The 22,466-nt window shown below is 46.5% G+C and overlaps 2 protein-coding genes across 6 annotated transcripts in view; one reads left to right on the top strand and one right to left on the bottom strand.

Annotated features, from left to right (window-relative positions):
• The window catches only part of LOC143824740 (phosphatidylinositol 3,4,5-trisphosphate 3-phosphatase TPTE2-like), a 40,380-nt gene extending 39,330 nt beyond the window's left edge, over positions 1-1,050 (top strand). For all 4 annotated transcript variants that reach the window (XM_077312326.1, XM_077312316.1, XM_077312335.1 and 1 more), the window contains exon 19: positions 727-1,050. In XM_077312326.1, the coding sequence (XP_077168441.1) occupies positions 727-829 (103 nt within the window). In that variant the 3' untranslated portion in view covers positions 830-1,050. The remainder of the gene's footprint in view (positions 1-726) is intronic.
• A 1,147-nt stretch (positions 1,051-2,197) lies between these two features.
• Positions 2,198-21,498, bottom strand: SLC25A15 (solute carrier family 25 member 15). Of its 2 annotated transcripts, none has more exons than XM_077312349.1 (7): positions 21,324-21,498; positions 14,765-14,891; positions 10,393-10,651; positions 8,113-8,250; positions 5,475-5,644; positions 3,833-3,991; positions 2,198-2,456 (listed from the first exon to the last, which is right to left on the bottom strand). In XM_077312349.1, exons 2-7 carry the CDS (start codon positions 14,817-14,819, stop codon positions 2,332-2,334), a joined length of 906 nt encoding a protein of 301 aa, XP_077168464.1. In that variant the 5' UTR covers positions 14,820-14,891; positions 21,324-21,498; the 3' UTR covers positions 2,198-2,331. The 2 variants fall into 2 exon arrangements, with proteins under 2 accessions (XP_077168464.1, XP_077168472.1); XM_077312357.1 differs by having other exon boundaries at positions 14,765-14,889; positions 21,405-21,423.
• Between the last annotated feature and the right edge of the window lie 968 nt (positions 21,499-22,466).

A 22,466-nucleotide genomic window follows, 5' to 3' on the forward strand; every position in this document is an offset into this window, starting at 1 on the left:
TTTGTGGGCAAGGCACTGGTGCTATGTGTATCTACAGCTGCCTTTTTCAACCTTTTGACCATGGAGGAGCCCCGGAAGTGATGTCAGCTGGCCACGCCTCCCTGCCACACCCCTAGAAGTGCCATGTCACCGGAAATGACATCACCACCCACGCTAACAGGCAGGCTCAAGGAGGACTTCGGGAGGAAATAGAAAGGAGGTGGTTTAAGGTGGGAGTAGGTGTGCTGGCTCCACCTCCTTCCAGCTGTAGAAACCATGAGAGAACTCACTCATGCTAGGCCGGGGCACGGGACTGGTACCCTAGTCTGTGGTTGAGTCCCTTTAGACAGGAGGGGAAAGGCTGTGGACCCCCTCCAGAGCTCCCACAGACCCCTGATTGTGAATCCCTGATCTACAGAGACACAGTGAGAAAGGTAGCAGTGTTAGCCTACTATAGTCAAAGTTAACCTCTGTAGCGCCTAAAGACACACAAATATTACAGTGACATAAGCTTTGATCAGCTGGAACCTCTGTCCAACGAACTGTGCATCTGATGAAGTGAGCTTTGACCCGGAAAAGTTTGCGCCATGTTACAGTTGTGTTCAAGGTGTCCGAAGACTCTTTGCTGTGTATCTCTGCTTGTCTTGTGACTTAGCCCTTCTTAAAGTCCTTTCTTGTACTTTTTAACAATGACTTTCGCAGAGTTTGCATTAAAGGAATCTCATTGTTTTTCCACACCCCTCCCAGACTGTACCTTTCCAGGAGTGAACTGGATAACCCACACAAGCCAAAGATGTGGAGGATTTTCAGGGAGAGCTTTGCTGTGGAGTTGATTTTCACTGAGCCGTAACCCTGAGCAAAAAGGGGCTGTTTGAACGGAATAATGCTTCCCATTTCTTCCAGAAGCAAGTGCGTTTGCTATGGCTGTGAAAACTCTTGTCTTCCTAGACTTTCCTTCCATACCCTAGAGATGGAAGTACCTTGGAACTGGGATGGTGATATAATCTGCCTTGTTTCCCCCCCCCCCTCCCTCAACTTCTATGATGATTAAAACAATTAATTTGCCAGTTGGCTCGTGCGCAAGAATGAAACTCTTCAATGGAACTGTGCCCTTCTTGGCCACCTGAAAGGGAAGTTGTTGGCCAAGGCAAATCAACTAATCCATTATTCTGGCTGCATCACACTGGGGTTATATGAAGAATCTAGGTTGGTAACTTGCCCGTGTAGTCTTGGCAGCAGTTTGGGACTGGAAATGGGGGAGTAGAAAGAAATCCAGTTGCCTAGACTCTGGTTCATTTGGTGTTGAATGCTTGGGGTTGAGGAGAATAGACTGCAGGATCTGTTTTAGGTGACTTTCATCAAGGAGAACCTTCAGGGTGAGCTGAGAGTTTAGCCCAAAACGTATTGGCACCAGCTCCCTGATAGAATGCATGCAAATTTTGAAACCTTGCACTGGGATGGAAATAGGTGCTCTTGGCTCTGTGTGTAAAGTGCTGGCCAGTTACGGCTGACTGACAGTAACGCTGTTGGTGAGAGACATGGTTTGCCATCGTCTTCTTCTGTGGAGCAAACCCCAGTCTTCCTTGGTGGTCTCCCATTGAAGTGCTAATCTGGGCTAACCTGGCTTAGTTTCTGAGGTCAGGCTAGCCTGGGCCGTCTTGAGTTGAGTACCTGTGCCCATTTGTTGCCCACTGGGAGGATCAGAGGGTAGCCTGGGCTCAGATTCTGTGGAGTTAATTAGATTTTGGAATGTTGGGGGGGGGTGTTCTGTTTCAGGGGGCAACAAGCGGCTTGCTTGTTGTCGTGCTCCTTCCAGGCATCCTTCTACCCTTACACGACAGATCTCTGCTCTTATGCTACATACAAACTAAACAAAGCTGGAAGAGATTGGAGCACGTGTTGCCCTTGATGTGCACAGAAGCCAACTAGTCAGTTGCTTGGATGTCATTAATAACAGCTGTATTGGTTGAGCTGCCCCCTCAGTCTACAGGCACAAGAATGACTTGTAATTGGAACGTCATTCCCTCCCCCCGAATTCTTATAAAGGCAATTAATGCTGCTTCAGAACACCACTGCTGTCTGATTTCACCTATTCTAAGGTGTTCACAGATTTCTTCTGCAGTTTTCCCCCAGGGAGTATGACATTATGGACTCTGTTACTGTTGAGACGGCTTACAAAGACTTCCTGTTCTCTTATGTCAAGAAGCTGCACAAATACTTTAGAAAAACATAGGGTGTTTATTAAAACTTGAATCAGCAGAAGTCTGACCGCTAGTGTTAACTTGTGTCCACATGATCCCTCCTGCATTGACCTATAAACGTGTGCAATGACATAGACCTTCAGTAAGAGCTTCAGTTCTGTTCAAACTGGTTCATCATCAGCTTGCGGCTGTACTCGTAGGCTAGGAACAGGGCACCGTTGGCTGGGAACGCACGGATCAGAGTCGGCTTCAGGCCGGAGTACAAGGCAAACACACCTGTGGACAAGAGTTAGTATTAATACAGCTGTTTCTTCCCTTCTGTGCATCGAAATCGAAGATTGAATTTCTTCCTGTGGGCAAAACCAAGTACTAAGCAACCCCCACCCCTGCTGGAACCCCTTTCCCAGAACTTATCCCTTGGCCCAGATAAATCATTGAAAAGAAACAGGACTGCATCAAGGCAAAATGAAGAGAAAGAAGAAATGGTGGGACAGGATCTTTAGTGGTTGGATAACAAGTGGGAACAAGTGTTCAGGGGGAAATTACTTTTAGGTATTTTTTCAATCCCTTTCCATACAACACTTGAAACAGAGCACCAGAAAAATCAAGCCAAGTTCCTCTACAGAGCTTGGGACTAAAGCTTGTGGTGGGGGATTAATACTGTAGGTCGTAAAACATTCATGATCTCATCCATGTGGGCAGGTGCTTCTCAATGATGCTTGAGCTTGATCCTGCATTGAGCAGGGGGTTGGACTAGATAGCCTTTCAACTCTATGGTTCTAACTTGGCCCATACATGCAATGACTGGGAATGTCAAGAATTCTTTGGAGGACTAAATGTATACCTCAGTATGGCAGTCTAAAGGAAGCAAGTTGTATTGGCATGGCAACCAGGGGCAGGGTGGAGATTAGGATACTTGACTGGGGAGAGATGGGTAGATATGGTAAAATATGTCTCAGTTGTAGAGCAGCTATTTCCAACCTTCTTTTGGCCACCTTTCTCAGATTCCAGCCTCCCCCCCCCCCCCCCCGCGCAGTAGGCTGGCTGCTTAAGCAATGAGCTACACTAAAAAGACCTAAGCCAGGAGCGAAATAATTACACTCAACATACTTTGTCTTATATTTACACAAAGATTTCTAGATCATTTGACCAAGAGGGGCATGTGCATTTTTTCTCTCCGTTGAATGCATTAATTTGAGCAAGCACAAAGTAACGGATTACATGATTTTTCTTTTCCTTGACAAAGGTTAGACTTTGTAGCAATTAATGTCATAAGTGACAAAAAGGGTAGTTCACTGGTTCAGTTAACTAGCCCCGATTTTGGCTCCCCTTCGGACATTTCTCTATCTGTGGCCCCTTCGAACGTGTCAAGGTGTACTCCAGGAGGCCATATGGCCCCCATTGAGAATGGCTGCTGTAGAGCAGGAGGAGTAAACCTGTGGTCCTCCAGATAGCCATGGACTACAATTCCCATGAGCCCCTGCCAGCGTTTGCTGGCAGGGGCTCATGGAATTGTAGTCCATGAAGATCTGGAGGACCACAGGTTGACTAGAGGATTTGCAGTACAGCCTGTTGTTGTAGTCTTAGCTCCCCAGGTTCTGAGATGTTCATCCCTTCCTTGTGTCTCGGGGGTGCCTGTTTTATACTCTAACCTTCTTTCTGGAATACAGTTGCAAACGTCCCCATGAAGCCTGCTTGTTTTCCAGCCATGGAAAGCACCTGGATTCTAGATTTGATACAATCAATCGGGTAGACAGCCGTCCACAAGCAGATGCCGCCGAAGCCACCACTGAACATCAGTGCTACAGGACCTGTAAGACCAAGCGGAGGAGAAGGCCAAGTCATGGTGGTAACAGATGTGATGGGGTGGTTTGAGAAAATTCCCCCTGAATACCAGTTGAGGATTTGACACTTCTGGCATCTTTTCCCTCCTCCAATTATTAGTGGTGGTAGAAAATGACATCATGCAACAGCTGATTCATGGCAATCCCCCATGGTTTTTAAGGCAACAGATGGACAGAGCTTGTTTGCCATTGTCTGCCTCAGCATAGCCACCTTGGACTTCTTTGGTGGTCTCCCATCCAATTCCTAACGAGGGTGACCCTGCTTAGCTTCTGAGATCTGACAAGATCAGGCTAGCCTGGGCCATCCAGGTCAGGGCTTCAATGCTTGTGAATCCACTGAAGCAAAAGCAAATTTTAAGACATGGGCATCATTTTAGAAGAGCTTTTTTTGTACCCCGCTTTTTACTTCCCGAAGGAGTCTCAAAGCAGCTTATAGCTGCCTCCCCTTCTCCCTACAACAGAATTTAGAGTCCAGTGGCACCTTTAAGCCCAAAGTTTTATTCAAGTACTGTGACAGTATATCTGAGGAAGTATATGTGCGCACCTTGAATAAAACTTTGGTCTTAAAAGGTGCTCCTGGACTCTGCTGCTTCAGACCAACCCAACTCCCCACTTGAATCTATCTCCCCACAACAGACACTCTTTGAGATGGTGCTAAGAGAGCTCAGAGAGAACTAGGACTGGCCCAAGGTCACACAGCTGACTGCTGGCGGAGTGAAGAATCAAACCCAGTTCTCCACATTAGAGGCCACCACTCTTAACCACTGCACCATGCTGGCTTTTGCTATGACAATACCACTTCTGCATAAAATTGTGATAAGAAGTGAAGAGCTGGCACGCTCCAAACCAGATACCTTTTACATTAGAAAGACTAGTTGGAGGAGCAGCAGCACCTAACAGATTTTTCTTTGCCATCCAGCAAGCCTTTTGATTTTGATTTTATACATGAGTGCATTCCTCGCAATAATTTGACCACTGAGGAAGACTCCTCGGGGTCAAAACGCGTTTGGTCCGTTCTACGTTGGTCTATGTTTTTAATATGTTGATTTATTCTGTTTATATACCGCTGTCCCCAAAGGCTCAGAGCGGATTGCATCAAACAGGAACAGTACAAATAACTCAATTTATAATAATACAATAATAACAACATTATGAACACTGGGGAGAACAATAAGTAAACGCTTACTGATGTCCCAGTGGGGTGGGCGTGTTTGCAGTGTATATAATATTTGAAAATTCTAAAAATTGTTTTTGAAGTTCAACCTTTGGGTTCCTAACGCTTCCTTACCTGCACGCAAATGTTTTTGGAGAAGCCTCTTTCTCAGAAGGAAGAATGGCAAGACAGAGAGTTTAGGTTTAAACACTGGGAAGCACAAGATACTTCATCAGGTTCTGCTCACTTAACAGCAGAATAGCTTGTTCGTCAGCATTATAAGAAGCCAGAACTTACCCAACTCCTCTTTTGGCCTCCCAAAAGAAAAAAATGTCCGGCTCATTTCATAGGCCCCAAAGAATAAAAAATAGCCAGGGAGTTCTCGTAACAAAGTGCTGGAAAGGCCACGGTAAAATCCAAGGGGACCATCCCTCTGTAGAACGCCTTTTACCACGGACCAAACTGTGCTAGAAGAGGAACAAAGATGGTTAAGGACAGAGTGCAGTTTGCAAACCAAACAGAAACAGGTTTGAGGACCAAGTCGTTACCAAACTGGTGAAGAGCAATGAGATTTCTTTGCAAAGAGCCAGAACTGGGAATTTCCAGCTCCATTTCTGGCATTCACTACTAACAGGGCACAGGGGAGATTAAGGAATGTACATTTCCAAAGATGCATTTCAGCTTTATTTTGAAGTGTTTATGACATGTGCATATGAAGAAAAAGTGACTTAGAATCATAGCGTTGGAAAGGAACTCCTGGGTCAGCTAGTCCAATCCCCTGCACTACCTATGAGTAGTTGTGAAGCAAATATGCGGAGAAGTTGACAGACTGGCCACCTGTACTCTGTCCCCCTGATGATCTTTTCTGCAATTTTCTGCTTGTTAACCTTCTGATGCAAAATAGATTGATGGCTTGAGTCCTCTAGCAAGTCAGCATCAAAGCTGAATGTAAAACTGGTCATTATCTTTGCTAAGGTACTGGGGAAAGTTGTGAAAACGTGTCTACTCCATGGGCATGCCTGTTGTCACCTGCCCTGAGCCAACTGGGAAGGGCAGGCGATAAGGATAAACTTGTTATCATTCTGGCCACCCAGGTATCCCCTGTCGCTTTCATCTGTGTGGCTTACAGTAAACCTCTAAGTGCAGTTACTCCTCCTCCATCCGCTGAAGTCAAGGGGCTAAGAAGAGTGTTAATTGTGTTTTATGACTACACTGCAAAGTACTTACTACACTTGCTATGACCTCATAGATGAAGCAGAAAAAAAACACAGCCAAAGTATCCATAACAGAGAGTTACAAACTCAGAACGAGAAGGCTTCCTCATGGCTTCCCCCTGCGTAGAGAAGTGAACATTGGGACATGAATAGGAAGTTAAGAAAGGGCCAGAAAGGGCTAAGCTGGGGATGAAAACAAAGGAAGAGCATTTGGATCAGAGACACACCTAGCCTTTTTGGCACCTGTGGGAAGCACGGTGACGCAGGGGCAGCATGCATGGTTAGGTAGCATACCTGGGTGGGCTCTGCAGCTGGCGGAGTGTGTGCTCAGCTACCTTGGCGCAAGTTTATGGAAGTCACTGGCCAGCTGGGGTGCCAGACAGAGGCTCTGGCACCGCCCCTTCAGGGTGTGGCTATGCCCAGGCTTGCTCTTCACTAAAGTTGTGCCTGCAGGTAGTACATATAGCTGCCAGCCTCTGCCTGCTGCTCATTTGGGGAAGAGGAGGTGTGCTTGCCCCTCTCCAGACCCACAGCAGCTGCAGGCACACATCACCACGATGTCCAAATTAAAACCCAACCTGGGATTCTGCTTCACCGTGGTCTATCGGATACCAGCACCTGGTGGGAGGGAGGGAACCAGGTGTGCACCAGCAGGTGCTGCCCCAGCCTGCCCACTTCACATATCTCCTCTATTGGGCAGCTCACCTGCCCCAAAGTGGGGAGGCAACCAAAAAACAAAACACTGAGCTGGGGCTTTGCAGTCAGTTGTGATAAAAGTAACCTTATTCCAAACGGCTGAAAACCACACTGGTTGAATTGGTTTTTCGACAGACTTCTTCAGCAGCCAGTACCCAAAAGCAATCAAGAAAAGTTTCCGAGTTAAGATACAATTCTATAGTATACAGAGGTAGTCAACCTGTAGTCCTCCGATGTCCATGGACTACAATTCCCATGAGCCCCTGCTAGCGCTTTCTGGCAAGGGCTCATGGGAATTGTAGTCCATGAACATGTGGAGGACCACAGGATGACTACCCTTGTACCTTGTGGGGGGGACCTGGTCTACTAACAGAACATATTCTAGGAAGTGACCAAAAGTCTGGATTGCTTTCAGATCTTGGTAGCTGAGGAAGCTGATCGAAAAACCAATTCAACCGCTGTGGTTTTCAGCCATTGTTTTGAATAAACAGCTGCTCTTATCACAACTGACCTGGAAGCCTCAACTCAAGTGTTTTGCTTCTTGGTTTGATCCTACTACTGAATGGTCGTCTGTTGGTTTCCTCATCAAGGAAGGGCCACCAACCAGCCTGCCGGAGTCCTCATGCCCCCACTCCAGCAGTGACTACAGAATACGCCCTAGAGATGCTACTGCTTTGGATACGATCAAGACAGGTAGCAACCCATAAAAGGGTTCCATCTAGAGGCAGAGACATCTGTCCATTTAGGGCACGGGAGGCTAAACTGTGGCTCTCTAGATGTCTAGACTACAATTCCCACAAGCCCGTCAACAGCAGAGGCTTATGGGAATTGTAGTTCACGGACATCTGGAGAGCCACAAGCTTGGCCACTCCTGATATAGGGGATGAGCTTCTCAATGGCTTCGGGATACAGAAACTACTGTAATTTATTCCTTCAGAAGCAGCATGCTGTGCAGACTGGCCTCAAAAAGTCCAAGAACTGGGCTTTAAGGCAACAGCTTTCCTGCGGAGGTATGGGAGACTTACTTGTGTCCTTGTACGATCTTCCCTGAAAGCTTCATCTCATGCATGGCCTGCAGGCGACACTTCACAAGCTCTGTGGGGCAAAGGACCAAGGTGGCAAAGGCAGATGCAAAGGAACCGGCCATTGCGTTTTGAAGGTCACTGCAAGAAAGACAAATCGTATCTGGGATGTGAGAGCCAGGGGCCTCCAGCCACAGCTCTGCTTTCTGCTGTGGCTGGCCATCCATGCACACTTTTCATTTTCCTTGTGCATTAGCTCTGTGAAACAACAGGAGTCTGCTGCTACCAGCGTTCTTAGTTTTCTGCAGGGGAAAGTAGTAAAAAGCAGGGCGGGTTGTAAATCAAGGCATCTGGCTTCCAACGCAGAATCAACACTGAAAGAGACCCGGACATTTTCTGCACCACAGTATTGCCTCTGTTTCCAGCTGATGCTCCAACTCTGCAGTGCCCTTTCTGCAAAAGGATATTTATTTGGGGGGGGGGGGGGAGATTTTTTCTTGACTTCCGATCCGACCTTCCCTGTGTGTTCCTGCTGCCTTTGGAAATGGGCTGTGTGTCCCTGTTGTCATGTGCTTTGTCAACAACAGAAACTCCTTTTTTCTATTTTGCATATATGCAGTAATATTATAACAATATGTTTGTTAGAAAGCTATACTGGAGGGAATAGCATGATTGCTGCTGTTTCAGAGGTCGCCTGCTCCTCCTTAGTTGCCAACTATGAAAAATGACTGGCGATCATCAAACTGGATATATTAATTCAATAATTATGAAACATGCTAAATGTGTCTTCATGTACTTCTGTAGTGATATAACACTATTAAAAACACACACACACACAGAGCTATAGGGGAAGCCAAGCAGCAAGGGGGGGGTGTGTGTGATGGATAATGAAGAAATAGTACGCGTGTGGTGTCCAAACCTGTCCACCAAAAAGAAAATAAAGGAGAGGAATGCCATGGATGGGCAATTGCAACCTTGCTGCTTGTTTTGTCCCCATGTTATAATGTTGCGACATTATAACAAAGTATCATGTTGTAACATAATCAACATTATGGAGAGCCAGCTTGGTGTAGTGGTTAGGCATGTGGACTTCTAATCTGGTGAGCCAGGTTTGATTCCCTGCTCACCCACATGCAACCAGCTGGGTGACCTTGGGCTCGCCACAGTGCTGATAAAGGCGGTTGTAACCCGCTTTGAGACTCCGTTGGGTAGAGAAAAGCGGCATATAAAAACCAACTCTTCTTCTTCAGTAATATCAGGACTCTCTCAGCCTCACCTCCCTCACAGGGTGTCTGTTGTGGGGAGAGGAAAGGGAAGGCGATTGTAAGCCACTTTGAGACTCATTTGGGTAGAGAAAAGCGGCATATAAGAACCAACCCTTCTTCATTATACCTTAAAAACAAATGTGTGCCAAAACTAATTTGGTATATTTTGGGCACAACGGATGCAATCATAAGGCCACTTTCCTGGGAATAAACTTCACCAAACGTGAGCAGTTATTTCTGCTTGGGGGCCGCACGCATAATCAACTCTTTTCATAAGCAGGGAGAGGGAGCCTAATTAATTCAGTGATGTGAATTTTCATGTTATAGAACTCCTCATACTCCAGGTCACAGTCCTTAAAAATCAAGTGCATAGCTCAGATTTATTTTATGGAAACAGATTAGAGCATTAGCTGCTTGCTATTAACTGACCTTTAAACAATATGTTTCAAATGGTCACAGCTTAATGCGGCAATCACGAAGGTGAGAAAGGTACTTTACACAGCCTTAAATTATCTGTAGTTACGGATGCTTAACTCAGACTGATACGGAGGGGTATAGCTGAGATATCTGCTGCCATTATGATGCCCTGGTTCCATTCACAAAGGGCATTAAAGATAAGAACCAGCACCTTTTAACTGAACTTGAGGAAATAAAATAACAATGAAGATATTCCAGGATACATGTTAAATTGATTGGCTCCAATCAAATGCTGATTTGCTGCATCTTCCACCACTTTGGTTTCTGGACTGTCTTCAAGGACTGCCCCTCAGAGGTACCGTTATAGAAGCCGGCCCTAGCGGTCCAGAAAGGAAGACAATATCCCATATTTGACGAAGTGCAGAATCAGAATGACATAGAGCTGGAGGAGACTACACAGGGCCATCCAGTCCAGCCCCACAGTGGAGAGGGGCTGCCGACTTGTCACCACCGTACCAATCTTTTTCTCCAGCAACAATGCTTGAAGAACGCTGAACTGAGTCAGCTGCTTAGGAATTTTTTTTAAAGAGCAGTCACTAACCTCAGTTGTGCTTTCCTGTCCAGTCCAAAAATCCGCCTGACAATTTGCTGGCAAAAGCCATAACACATGAAGAGCACTGCGTTTTCGGCTATGTTTGCAACAAGAGCTGGAGTGGTCCCCTTGTAGAACCCTCGAAATCCTACTTGCTTGTACGTCTTCACAAAGCAGTCCACAAGACCTCGATACATGGCCGGGAATGTCTGCATTTTCACTTTGGCAGTGTCAAATGGCTGGCCAGTCACCACGCAGGCTGTACCCCCTGCATGAAAAAAGTGAGCCGACAGCTTTAGAAGGCCCTGTGATTTCACAGTGTTTGCAAACTGAGCTTGAGAGTAAGCGAACTGAAAACGAGGATGCATCGTGCTGGAAATTAGTGCCTCTAGAATTGACAGGTTCGGCTTCTTTTATTTAAATTGAACAAATACATTCCCTTTACTTCACCATAGAGATTCCAAACCAGGATTCCATGGTCTCTCCCTTAATGGACTTGGCCACAATCTAGGGCAGGCTTTCTCAACAGGGCTGTTCCTTGACAGCCCTGGAAAGGGTTTCATGAATGAGTGGGGGACAATTCATTTTTATATATTTTTAAAATTTGTTAAATGTTTATTGGGTGACATGACCATATATGATCATATTGATCTGTCCTTCCTCCCAAAATGGGCAGTGATGGGCCTGGAGGGGAAGGGCCCTGGGTGGGCATGTGCACATCTATGCATCCCAACCATATTCTGCACTGTCACACCATTTCTAGAGTACCCCAAAGCCTGAAGAATGTTCCAGGGGTTTCACAATGGCAAAAAAGTTGGGAAAGGCTGAGTTAGGGAACTAGCTGCTTCCATTGCTCCCCTTCCTGAGCATGAGTTTTCTCCTGATTTCTGCACCTGGGAGGTGGTGTAACCTGCATTCCTATTCCTGCCTTAAACAGTCTCCTTTCTCTCCCCCCCCCGTCCTCCTTGAGCCTGCCCATTAACACAGGTGGTGATGTCATTTCCAGGGGGCGTGACAGAGAGGCATGGCCGGCTGACATCACTTCAGGGCTCCTCGAAGCCTGAAAAATTGTTTTAGGGGCTCTCCCATGGTCAAAAGGTTGGAAATGGCTGCTTTAATATAATACTAAGTGTATTAGAGGCTCTTAAACTTGCGCCTCTCCAATTTCCGTTCAGCCTTGAAGTTCACTGACTGACATTTAAGAGATTTGCTAAAGGTTGAAGGGGATCTTGTGAGGAAACAATAACCTTAGAAGCAGGGTGAGGTCACCATGTCAGGCCAAATATATCTGCCAGCTAGCCTCCCCCACAACTGATTTTGGATTTCAGGTCACTGTTTTCTCTTGACAGTGAGACAGCAACACTAGTAAATCCTGGCTGGGTAACCTTCACCCCATCAGTCCTGCAGGGCTCATAAAAATTCAGAGATAGCATTCTGGTGGAACTGCAGTTCGAAAGCCCAATGCTTTAGAACTGGCCTGTGAGGACTTGAGCAACTTGGACAACTCATAGCATCTCCTGAGAGGAAAGTCTACTTCAAACCATTTGTGAGAAACAGCAGTGTTTCTAAAAGGGAGTAAGGGCTCAGCACACTTTCCAAAACTAGTGCTGGACAAGTGTGGTGTGGAGGCCCAGGGTCTGTGGCTGTCCTCTCCAAAAGTGTACACCAAGGCAGCACTAATGTGAATCCAATTAACCTTTCTTGTACTGGATGTGAGTGGGGGTGTTTGTTCCTGCTTCTTTCTCCAGGTTTCCCAAACAAGCAGGGGGACAAGCTCAAAGGCACAAACTTTCTCCTCAGGATCAGCCCTCAAGAATAAGAGGGTTCCAGCACTTTGGAGAAAGGTAGTGGCATGTGAGTTCCCACAGGTCGGTTCTACAAGCAGGAATTCAGATTCTCAGCAAGAAAACCATGTTCAGGTTTGGACCTCTCCCAGTATGCCCCCAGAAAACCTTAAGATCTTCAAATACCAACAGGTGTGGTCCCGGGCCCAAAAGACGTGCATCTGACCTCAACCAGGCCCAGGGCCTTTTTGGACGTGGCCCCAGCCTGGTGGAACAAGTTGCCAATTGAGAATCAGGCCCTAATGGAACTACCTAAATTTCACAAGGTTTGCAAAATGGGGCTCTTCCACCAGGCTTTTGGTTTAGGCCAGGATAATCTAAAATAGCCAATAAAATCTACAGGTCTCCCTCCATTCATCTTCGGGGTATTCCCACCATTAGATGGAAAGATGAAACATACAACATCCGTAAAGTGGATTAAGAGAAGGACTGACCAATTAAATAAGCAGGACAACGGGGTGCGTCAAGGTTTTATCTACTATTTTTATTGTGATTTTATTTTATCATATATGTTGTATGTGAAATCTTCGATCTGAACTGTCCCAAGACTAAATTAAAATTAAAAAACAGAAGGGTCAAAAGGTCACGGGCTGGATCTAACTGAACATTCTATGTGCACCAACCAAATTCATGCGTGAAGAAATGCTAAGGGGGGGGGGGGAACCCTGGCAGATGCATGTTCAAAGCATGAATCAATAGTTCTGAATTTTCTTTAGGCTGTTCACAAGGTGTGGCCTTCATAGTGTCCAAGAACAAGAAGCACAACCGACAAGGCACTATGCGTTGTGCTAACCCCACACTGTAGTTAGTGTAAGCATAACCAGACATTATATATTGTTACGATTTATCCTGTTTTATCTTCTTGTAAGCCGCCTCGAGTCGACTTGGTCGGGAGAGGTAGGATATAAACTGAATTATAAATAAATGAAAATAAATACTTTTTCCTTTCCACTCATACCCCAGTCCCGTCTGTTGACCTGCTTTTCCTCGGGAGATAACATTTCACAACAAGGTGCCTCTTTAGCCCAGAGAGGTTTATGCCACCACAAAGCTGCCCAAAGGTTCTTTGTTATAATGACAAATACATTTAATAACTTATCTTGTAATAATAGTTACTAATATATTTAAATGAATTTTCCCCACACAGCTGATATAGCCATCATTGCTCAGGAGAAGTAGCTTATACCGATGATTTGGTCTTTTTATGTAACGGGTAAAATAGCAGAAGGTCCTGCAGTCTGCAGAGCTCCCGTTTTAGCACTGGTCATATTTGCAACTTTACTTGTAAAAAACAGACGTTTAGTCTTTAAAAAGGGGGGTGGCATCTGGAGTCATATCAGCCATCTGGGTGGGGGGAACAAGGGATGCCCGGCATGAGAAGAGTGGGTGGCTTTTTAGGGTTATTGTTTTTATTCTTATTTTATGTGAGCTGGCTGGCCAGGAGTGGCTGCCTAAAAATGCAACTACAGTATTTGCTGGCATATAAGACTACTTTTCCCCCCTGAAAAACATGCCTCCAAGTGGGGGAGTCGTCTTATACGCCGGGTGCACTTCAGTTGGGATAGACATAGCTGCCCATAGTGGCCCATAGTACTGTATTTTGAGTGGAAATGTTGGGGGGTCGTCTTATATGCCCAGTCGTGTTATACGCCGGCAAATACGGTAATTAAATAAATACAATCCATAAATACACCAACTAATACCGTTTCCCTTGCAAGGAAAACGATCGCTGCTTTGTTTTTTGTTAAGAAAGCAACACCACGGTTTTCATTGTGGTGGGAAAGTAAGTATCCCACATATTTGAATTCACAACGGAAATATTACCTTCCTCCTGGGTTACCCTCATGGCTCAGCCTTACTTGTGGCATAGTTTGAAACGCTCGCGTGAGCGTGAAAAAAAGCCGACGCTAACTGAATTAAAAACAATGGTTAGAAAATTATTACACAAGAGTGCTTACACATTTACCTTTGGGTGCGGGCCAGGCTCTCACTGAAAGGAAAACCACGCATGAGACGCTCAGAGCAAAGTCAAAAACTCACCCGCATCATCTCGCTGTCCTTTTTAGGATAACCGTCCTTTTTTGGACACTCCACGGGCAAGGATAACGGTCCTTAGACCAGTGGTTCTCAACCTTCCCAATGCCATGATCCTTTAATACAGTTTCTCATGTTGTGGTGACCCCCCAACCATAAAATTATGCACATGTTCTTTCACAGAAATTAAACCAAAACTGACCCATGGCATGAAGATCCATTGTTCATGATGGTATAGAAATTGTATATAAATTGGCGGGTGCCTTCAGGAGGAGCAGCGACAGTAACGGCACCCCCCAGCCAAGCTGCTCGCCCTGCCACGACCTCTGTGAAAGGGTCGTTCGACCCCCAAAGGGGTCCCAACCCCCAGGCTGAGAACCACTGCCTTAGACCCTACCTTGTGCAGGTGAAGAAGGGCCTTTTCTCCCCTTCTTGGTAAAGACACAAAACCTTCTGATATCAGGTTCTAAAAAGTTAAGGACATCTGCTTTGTGGCATCTTACCTACAGCTCCTGCTGTGAGATCAATGGCAGCTTGAATCGCAGAGTTCGTCTTCATGGTTCACTTGCTTCGTGTCGTTTCAAAACGATGAAGTCTCCTAACACAAGTGAAGTTTTGCAATGGGTACCTCTAAGGAGAAAGAGGAAAACCGCTAAGTTGCAGTGGAATGACTTGTCCCTTTCAGGTTCACATAGAAAATATTGACCTGGATAGCCCAGGCAAGCCTGACCCCTCAGAAGCTCAGGGCCAATCCTGGCTAGTATTTGGATGGGAGACCTCCAAGGATCTGGGTGATAGTTCCTCCAAGGAACACGAGGGGTCATGATACAGAGAAGAAGGTTGGTTCTTCTATGCTGCTTTTCTCAACCCGAAGGAGTCTCAAAGTGGCTTACATTCGCCTTCCCTTTCCTCTCCCCACAACAGACACCCTGTGAGGGAGGTGAGGCCGAGAGAGCCCTGATATTAATGAAGAAGAAGAAGAGTTGGTTCTTATATGCTGCTTTTCTCTACCCGAAGGAGTCTCAAAGTGGCTTACATTCGCCTTCCCTTTCCTCTCCCCACAACAGACACCCTGTGAGGGAGGTGAGGCTGAGAGAGACCTGATATTAATGAAGAAGAAGAAGAGTTGGTTCTTATATGCTGCTTTTCTCTACCCGAAGGAGTCTCAAAGTGGCTTACAGTCACCTTCCCTTTCCTCTCCCCACAACAGACACCCTGTGAAGGAGGTGAGGCTGAGAGAACCCTGATATTAATGCTCGGTCTGATATTACATGAGATTAGAAGTCTGCGCTCCTAACCACTACACCAGGAGACAGCAAACCACCTCCAAATGCCCCTTGCCTGGCTGCCAGACGAACCTTGAATCTCCTGACAACACTATACACACAACATACAATACAATAATAAATAAATAAAACACAGGGATTTACACCATGTTTTAAATCACTGTTGTGACTTTAAAAAATTCCACCGTTTGCTTATTAAAGAATTGTTAGCAGGTCTCTGGATCGGAGGGATACACCTGTCCTAAATTAATATAGTCAAAGAATGGCAGCGAGAAGGCTCAAGTGTGCAATCAGTCAAAGATTGTATTCTGTATCACTCTGTATTAAAATGTACACATTTTGGGCCATTTTTGAAGGAAAAGTGACTTAAAAGTGACTTAATTGAAGGAAAAGTGACAATTTCTATACCATTTTGGGCCATTTTTGAAGGAAAAGTGACTTAATTATATGTGGATCTTAGATTCTAAAAATGCCGGGAGCAAGGTGTAAGAAATCATCTAAAATTAACAGTCACTATTTAGTTAAACCAGCTCCAAGTTAAAAGAACAGCACATTTATTTCAAAGCTTCATTAGAGTAAATTATAAATATAATCAATAATCAATAATAAATAGAAACTGCACCCAAAAATCAGTGAAGCTGTAGTTGTTTTAGCAAATTTACCTTTAGAAATTTTTCCCCTCCCCCAACTGTTCTTCATTTACGAAAATAAAAGAAAAATATAATACATTTACAGTGCTGTTTAAATACCCATTTGAGGCAGATTATGGACAAAAAAGCACGTTGCAAACCTATAAAGTTAATATTTGCAAAAAGGAGCTCACCAAACAGTGTGATGTTAATTTCGTCATCCTATGACCCAATGTGCTCCTTTAATATTTCTAATTTCTAATCCCAGCAGCCTATTTACAAGCGAATAGCAGATCGTCATATGGGGGCTCGTCCTTTCTGACAGTGGCAGGGGGAAAAATACTTGAAACCAAGACAGCTCATGCCCAGATACAGAGAAGGGCAACTTATGCAAGCCCAGCGTTGTTGAGCTTTACCCGAGGGAGAGAGAGGGGGGGGAGGGAGGGAGGGAAAGAAGGAAGGAAGGAAAAAGATGCAATGTTCAGAATAGTGTAAGGAAGGAAGGAGGGAGGGAGGGAAGGAAGGAAGGAAGGAAGGAAGGAGAGAGGGTGGGAAGGAAGGAAGGAAGGAAGGAAGGAAGGAAGGAAGGAAGGAAGGAAGGAAGGAAGGAAGGAAGGAAGGAAGGAAGGAAGGAAGGAAGGAAGGAAGGAAGGAAGGAAGGAAGGAAAAAGATGCAATGTTCAGAATAGTGTAAGGAAGGAAGGCTCCTCAACAGCAATGCCAAGGAATAAATAAACACATGTGCATCGGGGTCTCATTGCATGCATTTGCATGGAATATGTAGGTTGAACCTCACCATATGGTACCACTGGAGGTATATTTTTCTCTTCTTTTGACCCTATGGCTTTTCACATCCTCCCACTTGACTTAAAGTTTGCTGGTTCATCCTCTAAATTTTGCAAAGGATAACGTAAAATAAAAATAAACTGTGGCAAGGGAATGTGGAAAAAAATGTTTCCCTTGCCTCCTTTTCAGTTAACTTTCTTAAAAGGTATTAAAATATATTTCTTACGTGCAAATCATCAACATGTATTGAGGTGTATATCCTGATGCAGCACCGGCATTAACAATACAGCCAAGTGTTAGCTGGGGGCAGGGAGGTACGTTAGAAAGATTTAAAAGATTAGCAAACTTTACGGGATTGCCCCAAGGCACAGTGTTCTAATTAATTACAGGAAACGAGGAAACAAACCAACTTCTGAGGAATGCTCAGAGCCTGAACTGCAGAACTGGCAGCCCAAAACGTTTTGTTTCCACTAGCTTTAGACAACTGGGGAATAACTCAAAACAGGCCACCCTTCCCAACACAATCTGCCTGTGTTAGGCCAGATTATTCTACTCACTCCTCAAGTTTCCGCAAGACCATATAGAACAGCAGTTCTCAACCTGAGGCTTGCAACCCCTATGGGGGTCGATCGACCCTATTCCCGAGGGTCGGCGAGGATGCTGCTGCCAACGGTGTATCTGCCGCACTGCTGCGGCAGCCTCGGCAACCCAAAGCATTAGGAAAGCCGAGAACCAGTGATCTAGAACATTGATTGATTCAAGCATGTCTGAAGCAACAGGAAAAAGATTGTGAACAGTGGGACTGTTGTGCGGTAATGCCACAACACAGAAGCATTTTTAATAAAAATCAACACTGCCGCGTTGCTATGGAAAAATGCCTAGAACAATACAGTATTTCCGCCCCCTTTGTTGGGGAGTAGTGTTCTTTTGGACTTTATTTCTGGGTAGATTTCTGAGATGCTGAACATGGTCCCTGGAGCCAAAAAGGTCATTTTGTGTAAATGGTTGGCTTAAAAACGTAGTGCTCAGACCCCTGTAGGATCGGGAGAAGGCTGCTTGATCACCCACCCACCCCACCCCTCTTTCCCAGCTCATTTCCCACCTCCAGAAAACACAAAGAGGTCTGTGTTTTGACTGCCTGATCCCAAAAAGACCACAGCTACTTTGCAGAAGATTTTATTTTACCTTTGACAATGTAGCTTTGCAGTCACGGTGCAACGTGGACCGCACCATTTTAAAAAAATGTACTTGGAGTAGGAAATGGAGGGGAGAGGGCAGGTACGAGAGCGGGACAATGATGCAGAGACTATTGCGCCTTTCCCCCTCCATATGGGCTTTCCTCTGGTTGCTCACCAACAGGATGTGAAATTTTTGCAATTTCCCTCATCCAAGGCAAATTTGGGCAAGCTCGAGCCAGTCCCTGGACAGTCTCGGGATGCAGGTGACGTCATGTGGAGAGGCTCTAAAACCCGCCAGCAACCCGAGGCTGTCCAGGGGCAGATTCCTCATGCGGAAACAGTCTGAGACCAAGACAACACTGAAGCATTCTTTTTCCTTTAACCTTTTTCATATTCAACAATTTGGATACCAACACCCCCATTTCAAAGAATGGAAGCAGGAAAGGCTGTTCAGGTGTGGCGAGGCAGAATCAACCAGGGTTGCATCCACACAGCATTGATATGGTCCCTATATATCAATTACTCGCCACTAGATCGCCACAGAGGGAAATCCAATCACTTTTAATAGGGCTACCACAAAACCTTATCCAATGATCTATGGATGCTACCCAGGAGCAGGCAGAAGCTCAAGAACCAGCCATCAGGATACCACAACCCATCAACAATTCCAAGATTATGGTTGGGGGAGACACAACATGGCGTCCATGCAGAAGGTAAGCAGATCCGAGCCCCATCAGTGTAGCAATTCCAGATCTAGGGTCGCCAGCTCTGTGTTGAGAAGTACCCGGAGACTTTTGAGGGTGAAGCAAGGAGCAGGCAGGATTGGGGATGGGGAGGGACATCAATGGAGTACGATGCTATGGAGCCCATCCACCAAAGCCATCGCTTTCTCCAGGAGAACTAATCTCTGTTGCCTGGAGATGAATGGAAAAACCAGGGGATCCCCAGGTCCCACCTAAAGACTGGCATCCCTATCCAGGTCCTGCCTGGCCACCAGCAAGAGACAGGGAAATTTGTGGAGATTTGGGGATGGAATTCGGGGAGGAAAGGGACCTCAGTAAGGTACAATGCCATAAAGCACCAATTTTCTCCAGAGGAATTGATCACTGTAGTCTGGAAATGAGCTGCAGTTCTAGGGGATTCCCAGGTCCCAACTGGAGACTGGCAGTCCTACATCAGCACCTGGATAACAGACCTCCTGAGACCTCAACATTCACCAACCTTGAGCGCTACAGAAGAAGAAAAGGATATAAATATATATCCGAAAGCTTCTGTCTGGGAAGCTAAGGCAGAGGAAATATTGTGAAGTAATGTTAGTTTCTTTCCACAGACTACTTTTCTACTAAAAATCCCCACGTCATTTTACAACACACGATGATACAAGGTAATTTCTGTAGCAACCAATAGAAAAGTGGCACAGAAAAATATGAAATAAATAGCAAGGAAAATGATGGGTTCGATTCTGCAGTCCCACACATGCAGCCAGCTGGGTGACCGTGGGCCAGTCACAGCACTGATAAAGCTGTTCTGACTGGGCAGTGATATCAGGGCTCTCTCAGCCTCACCCATCCCACAGGGTGTCTGTTGTGGGGAGAGGAAAGGGAAGGCAAATGTAAGCCACTTTGAGCCTCCTTCGGGTAGAGAAAAGCGGCATATAAGAACCAACTCTTCCTCTTCTTCAGTAATATCAGGGCTCTCTCAGCCTCACCTCCCTCACAGGGTGTCTGTTGTGGGGAGAGGAAAGGGAAGGCAAATGTAAGCCACTTTGAGACTCCTTCGGGTAGAGAAAAGCGGCATATAAGAACCAACTCTTCCTCTTCTTCTAGAAAGGACTGCTTCACAGCAGTTAGTGGATTCTGCCCTGATTCTCCAGAGAGAGAGCAGCAAATACAAATTAATAAAATAAATACATTCCGGGTTTAGAATGTGCCTTTACAGTTTATTGGAAAACAACATGAAGCGTTGCGGGCAAACAGGCCACTGGCACACAAAGCAAGACTGAGCAGGTCAAACAGTTCTCCTGGGAGAAAGATTCAGGTGGGTCGCTGTGTTGGTCTGAAGCAGAGGGATAAAGTTTGAGACCAGGGGCACCTTTAGGACCCACCAAGTTCTTATTCAAGGTGAAAGCTTTTGTGCCCACAGACACTTCCTCAGATACAATGAAACAGGAATCACATTGTGGTGCAGTGTGCTGGTTAAGAGCGGTGGCTTGTAATCTGGCGAGCAGGGTTTGATTCCCCGCTCCTCCATGTGCAGCCAGCTGGGTGACCTTGGGCTGGTCACAGTCCTGATGATACTGTTCTCACCTAGCTCACAGGGTGTCTGTTGCGGGGAGAGGAAGGGAAGGCGATCGTAAGCCGCTTTGTGCCTCCTTTGGGCAGTGAAAAGCAGGGTATAAAAACCAGCTTCTATGGGAGGGCCATAAATTAGTCCACAGCATAATGAAGACTTTGAAGAGATTCCAGGGCCTTTCAGGAATAACGGGCTAAGGTTATAAAGTTATCATATGTTGGCGTTGATCCGGTGCTTGCACAGGGGATACCTGTGAGCCAGTTTGGTGTAGTGGTTAGGAGTGCAGACTTCTTATCTGGTGAGCCGGGTTCGATTCTGTGCTCCCCCACATGCAACCAGCTGGGTGGCCTTGGGCTCACCACAGCTCTGATAAAACTGTTCTGACCCAGCAGTGATATCAGGGCTCTCTCAGCCTCACCCACCCCACAGGGTGTCTGTTGTGGGGAGAGGAAAGGGAAGGTGACTGTAAGCCGCTTTGAGCCTCCTTCGGGTAGGGAAAAGCGGCATATAAGAACCAACTCTTCTTCTTCTTTACCTTATGTTGGGGCTGACCCGGGAGGGGGGGCAGATATCGTGAAGGAAACCACTATGTCAAGGCTGGACACTAGAAGGGCAGATGCATCCCCAACAGCTTCAGCCGGGCAGCGAGTTAAGCCGCATCAGCAGCGCAAACTTGCAGGTGCTTTAATAGCAGGAAGCTTTTTTCTTGCGCCAACCCAAAAAGGTTCCAAACCTCCCTTCCCTTGCAGTCCAAAGCGGCGGCGCCCGTCCGAATCGCCATCGCGTCCTCCTCCCGCACGTGTGAACGGGTTCTGCTTGCTCCGCCGGAGACTTTGCAGCTCAAGCAGGGGCGCACGGGAACCCCCAGGCCCCCCCGACGGCGAGGCTTACCTCCCGGACAACGGGGCTCGGATTGCACGGGGGGCTCACGAACTAGCCCCGGGCGCCTTCCGTCCCCCGCACGCCGCTTACCTCCGGCCGCGGCATCGCCTCGCGTGGCCTCGGCGGCGGCTCTTATACCGGCAGGCGAGCTCCTGGCACGTCTCGCTCCGGGAAGGAGGAGCCGGCCCGGGAAGCGGAACTGGAGGCTGCGGCGGCGGCGGCGCGGGGAAATCTGACCCGGGAGGAGGCGCTTGCCAGGGACAGGGGCGCCGGGGATGGACCCCCTCCTTGCTCCCAGGCTTGCGGGGGCCACGCTTGCCAGTCATGCAGTGTCCAAAGGGCAGCCGGACCCCCCCCAGTGCCCCCCCCAGTAGAGAACGTTTGGGGTCAGAAAAGAGAAGCAGAGTTGCGTTTTATAGCCCGCTTTTGACTACCCCTGTGATCGCCCTCCCTTCCTCTCTCCACAACAGAACAATGAGTCCAGGGGTGGCCAAAACTGTGGCTCTCCGGATGTCCATGGACTACAATTCCCATGAGCCACAGCCAGTGTGAAAGTGGCATGGGCTTGTGGGAATTGTAGTCCATGGACATCTGGAGTGCTACAGTTTGTCCACCCCACGTGCAACCATTGCCTGAGGAATTGTGCATGCGCCTGAAAGCTCACACTTTGGTCATAAAGGTGCGTTGGACTCACATCTTGTCCTACTTCAGACCAACAGGGTTACACACCTGAATCTCCCCTTAATTGATATCCTGTGAAGTAGTTGGGGCTGAGAGATTGTTGAGAGAACCGCTCTAACAGGACTGTGACTAGCCTCAGCTGGCTGCATGGAATCAAGCCCAGATCTCTGGATTAGAAGCTGTGGCTGCTATTCCCAGGGATGTGTAGATGCTGGTATGTGGGCAAGTGATTGTGCCCAAACCACAATGATTTAGTCCTTTATATTCCAAGATGATGGTATAGCTCCTTGTTTATATTTATCTTATAGATCAAAATGTTTTAGTTCTCCATATGAAGTTTGATAAAAACAATATTTACTAGAAATTGTTTCAGAATGAAGACTTAAGGAAGAGATTTTTTTTTGCATTGAAGCAGAAGCTATTTGATTACACTCATACAATTTCTTATGTATAGTTTTTGCTTCGCACGAA

This window comes from Paroedura picta, chromosome 1 (genome assembly GCF_049243985.1).
Source record: "Paroedura picta isolate Pp20150507F chromosome 1, Ppicta_v3.0, whole genome shotgun sequence".
Classification (NCBI taxonomy): domain Eukaryota; kingdom Metazoa; phylum Chordata; class Lepidosauria; order Squamata; family Gekkonidae; genus Paroedura; species Paroedura picta.

Bases quoted from the DNA above. Each gene is read 5' to 3' on its own strand.
- SLC25A15 (XM_077312349.1), bottom strand. From the start codon at position 14,819: ATGAAGACGAACTCTGCGATTCAAGCTGCCATTGATCTCACAGCAGGA. The intron at 5,645-8,112 runs GTAAGTCTCCCA...TTCCTCTTCTAG, and splicing joins AAGATCGTACAAGGACACAA to CACAGTTTGGTCCGTGGTAA. The intron at 3,992-5,474 runs GTAAGTTCTGGC...TTGGTCTTACAG, and splicing joins GAGGCCAAAAGAGGAGTTGG to GTCCTGTAGCACTGATGTTC.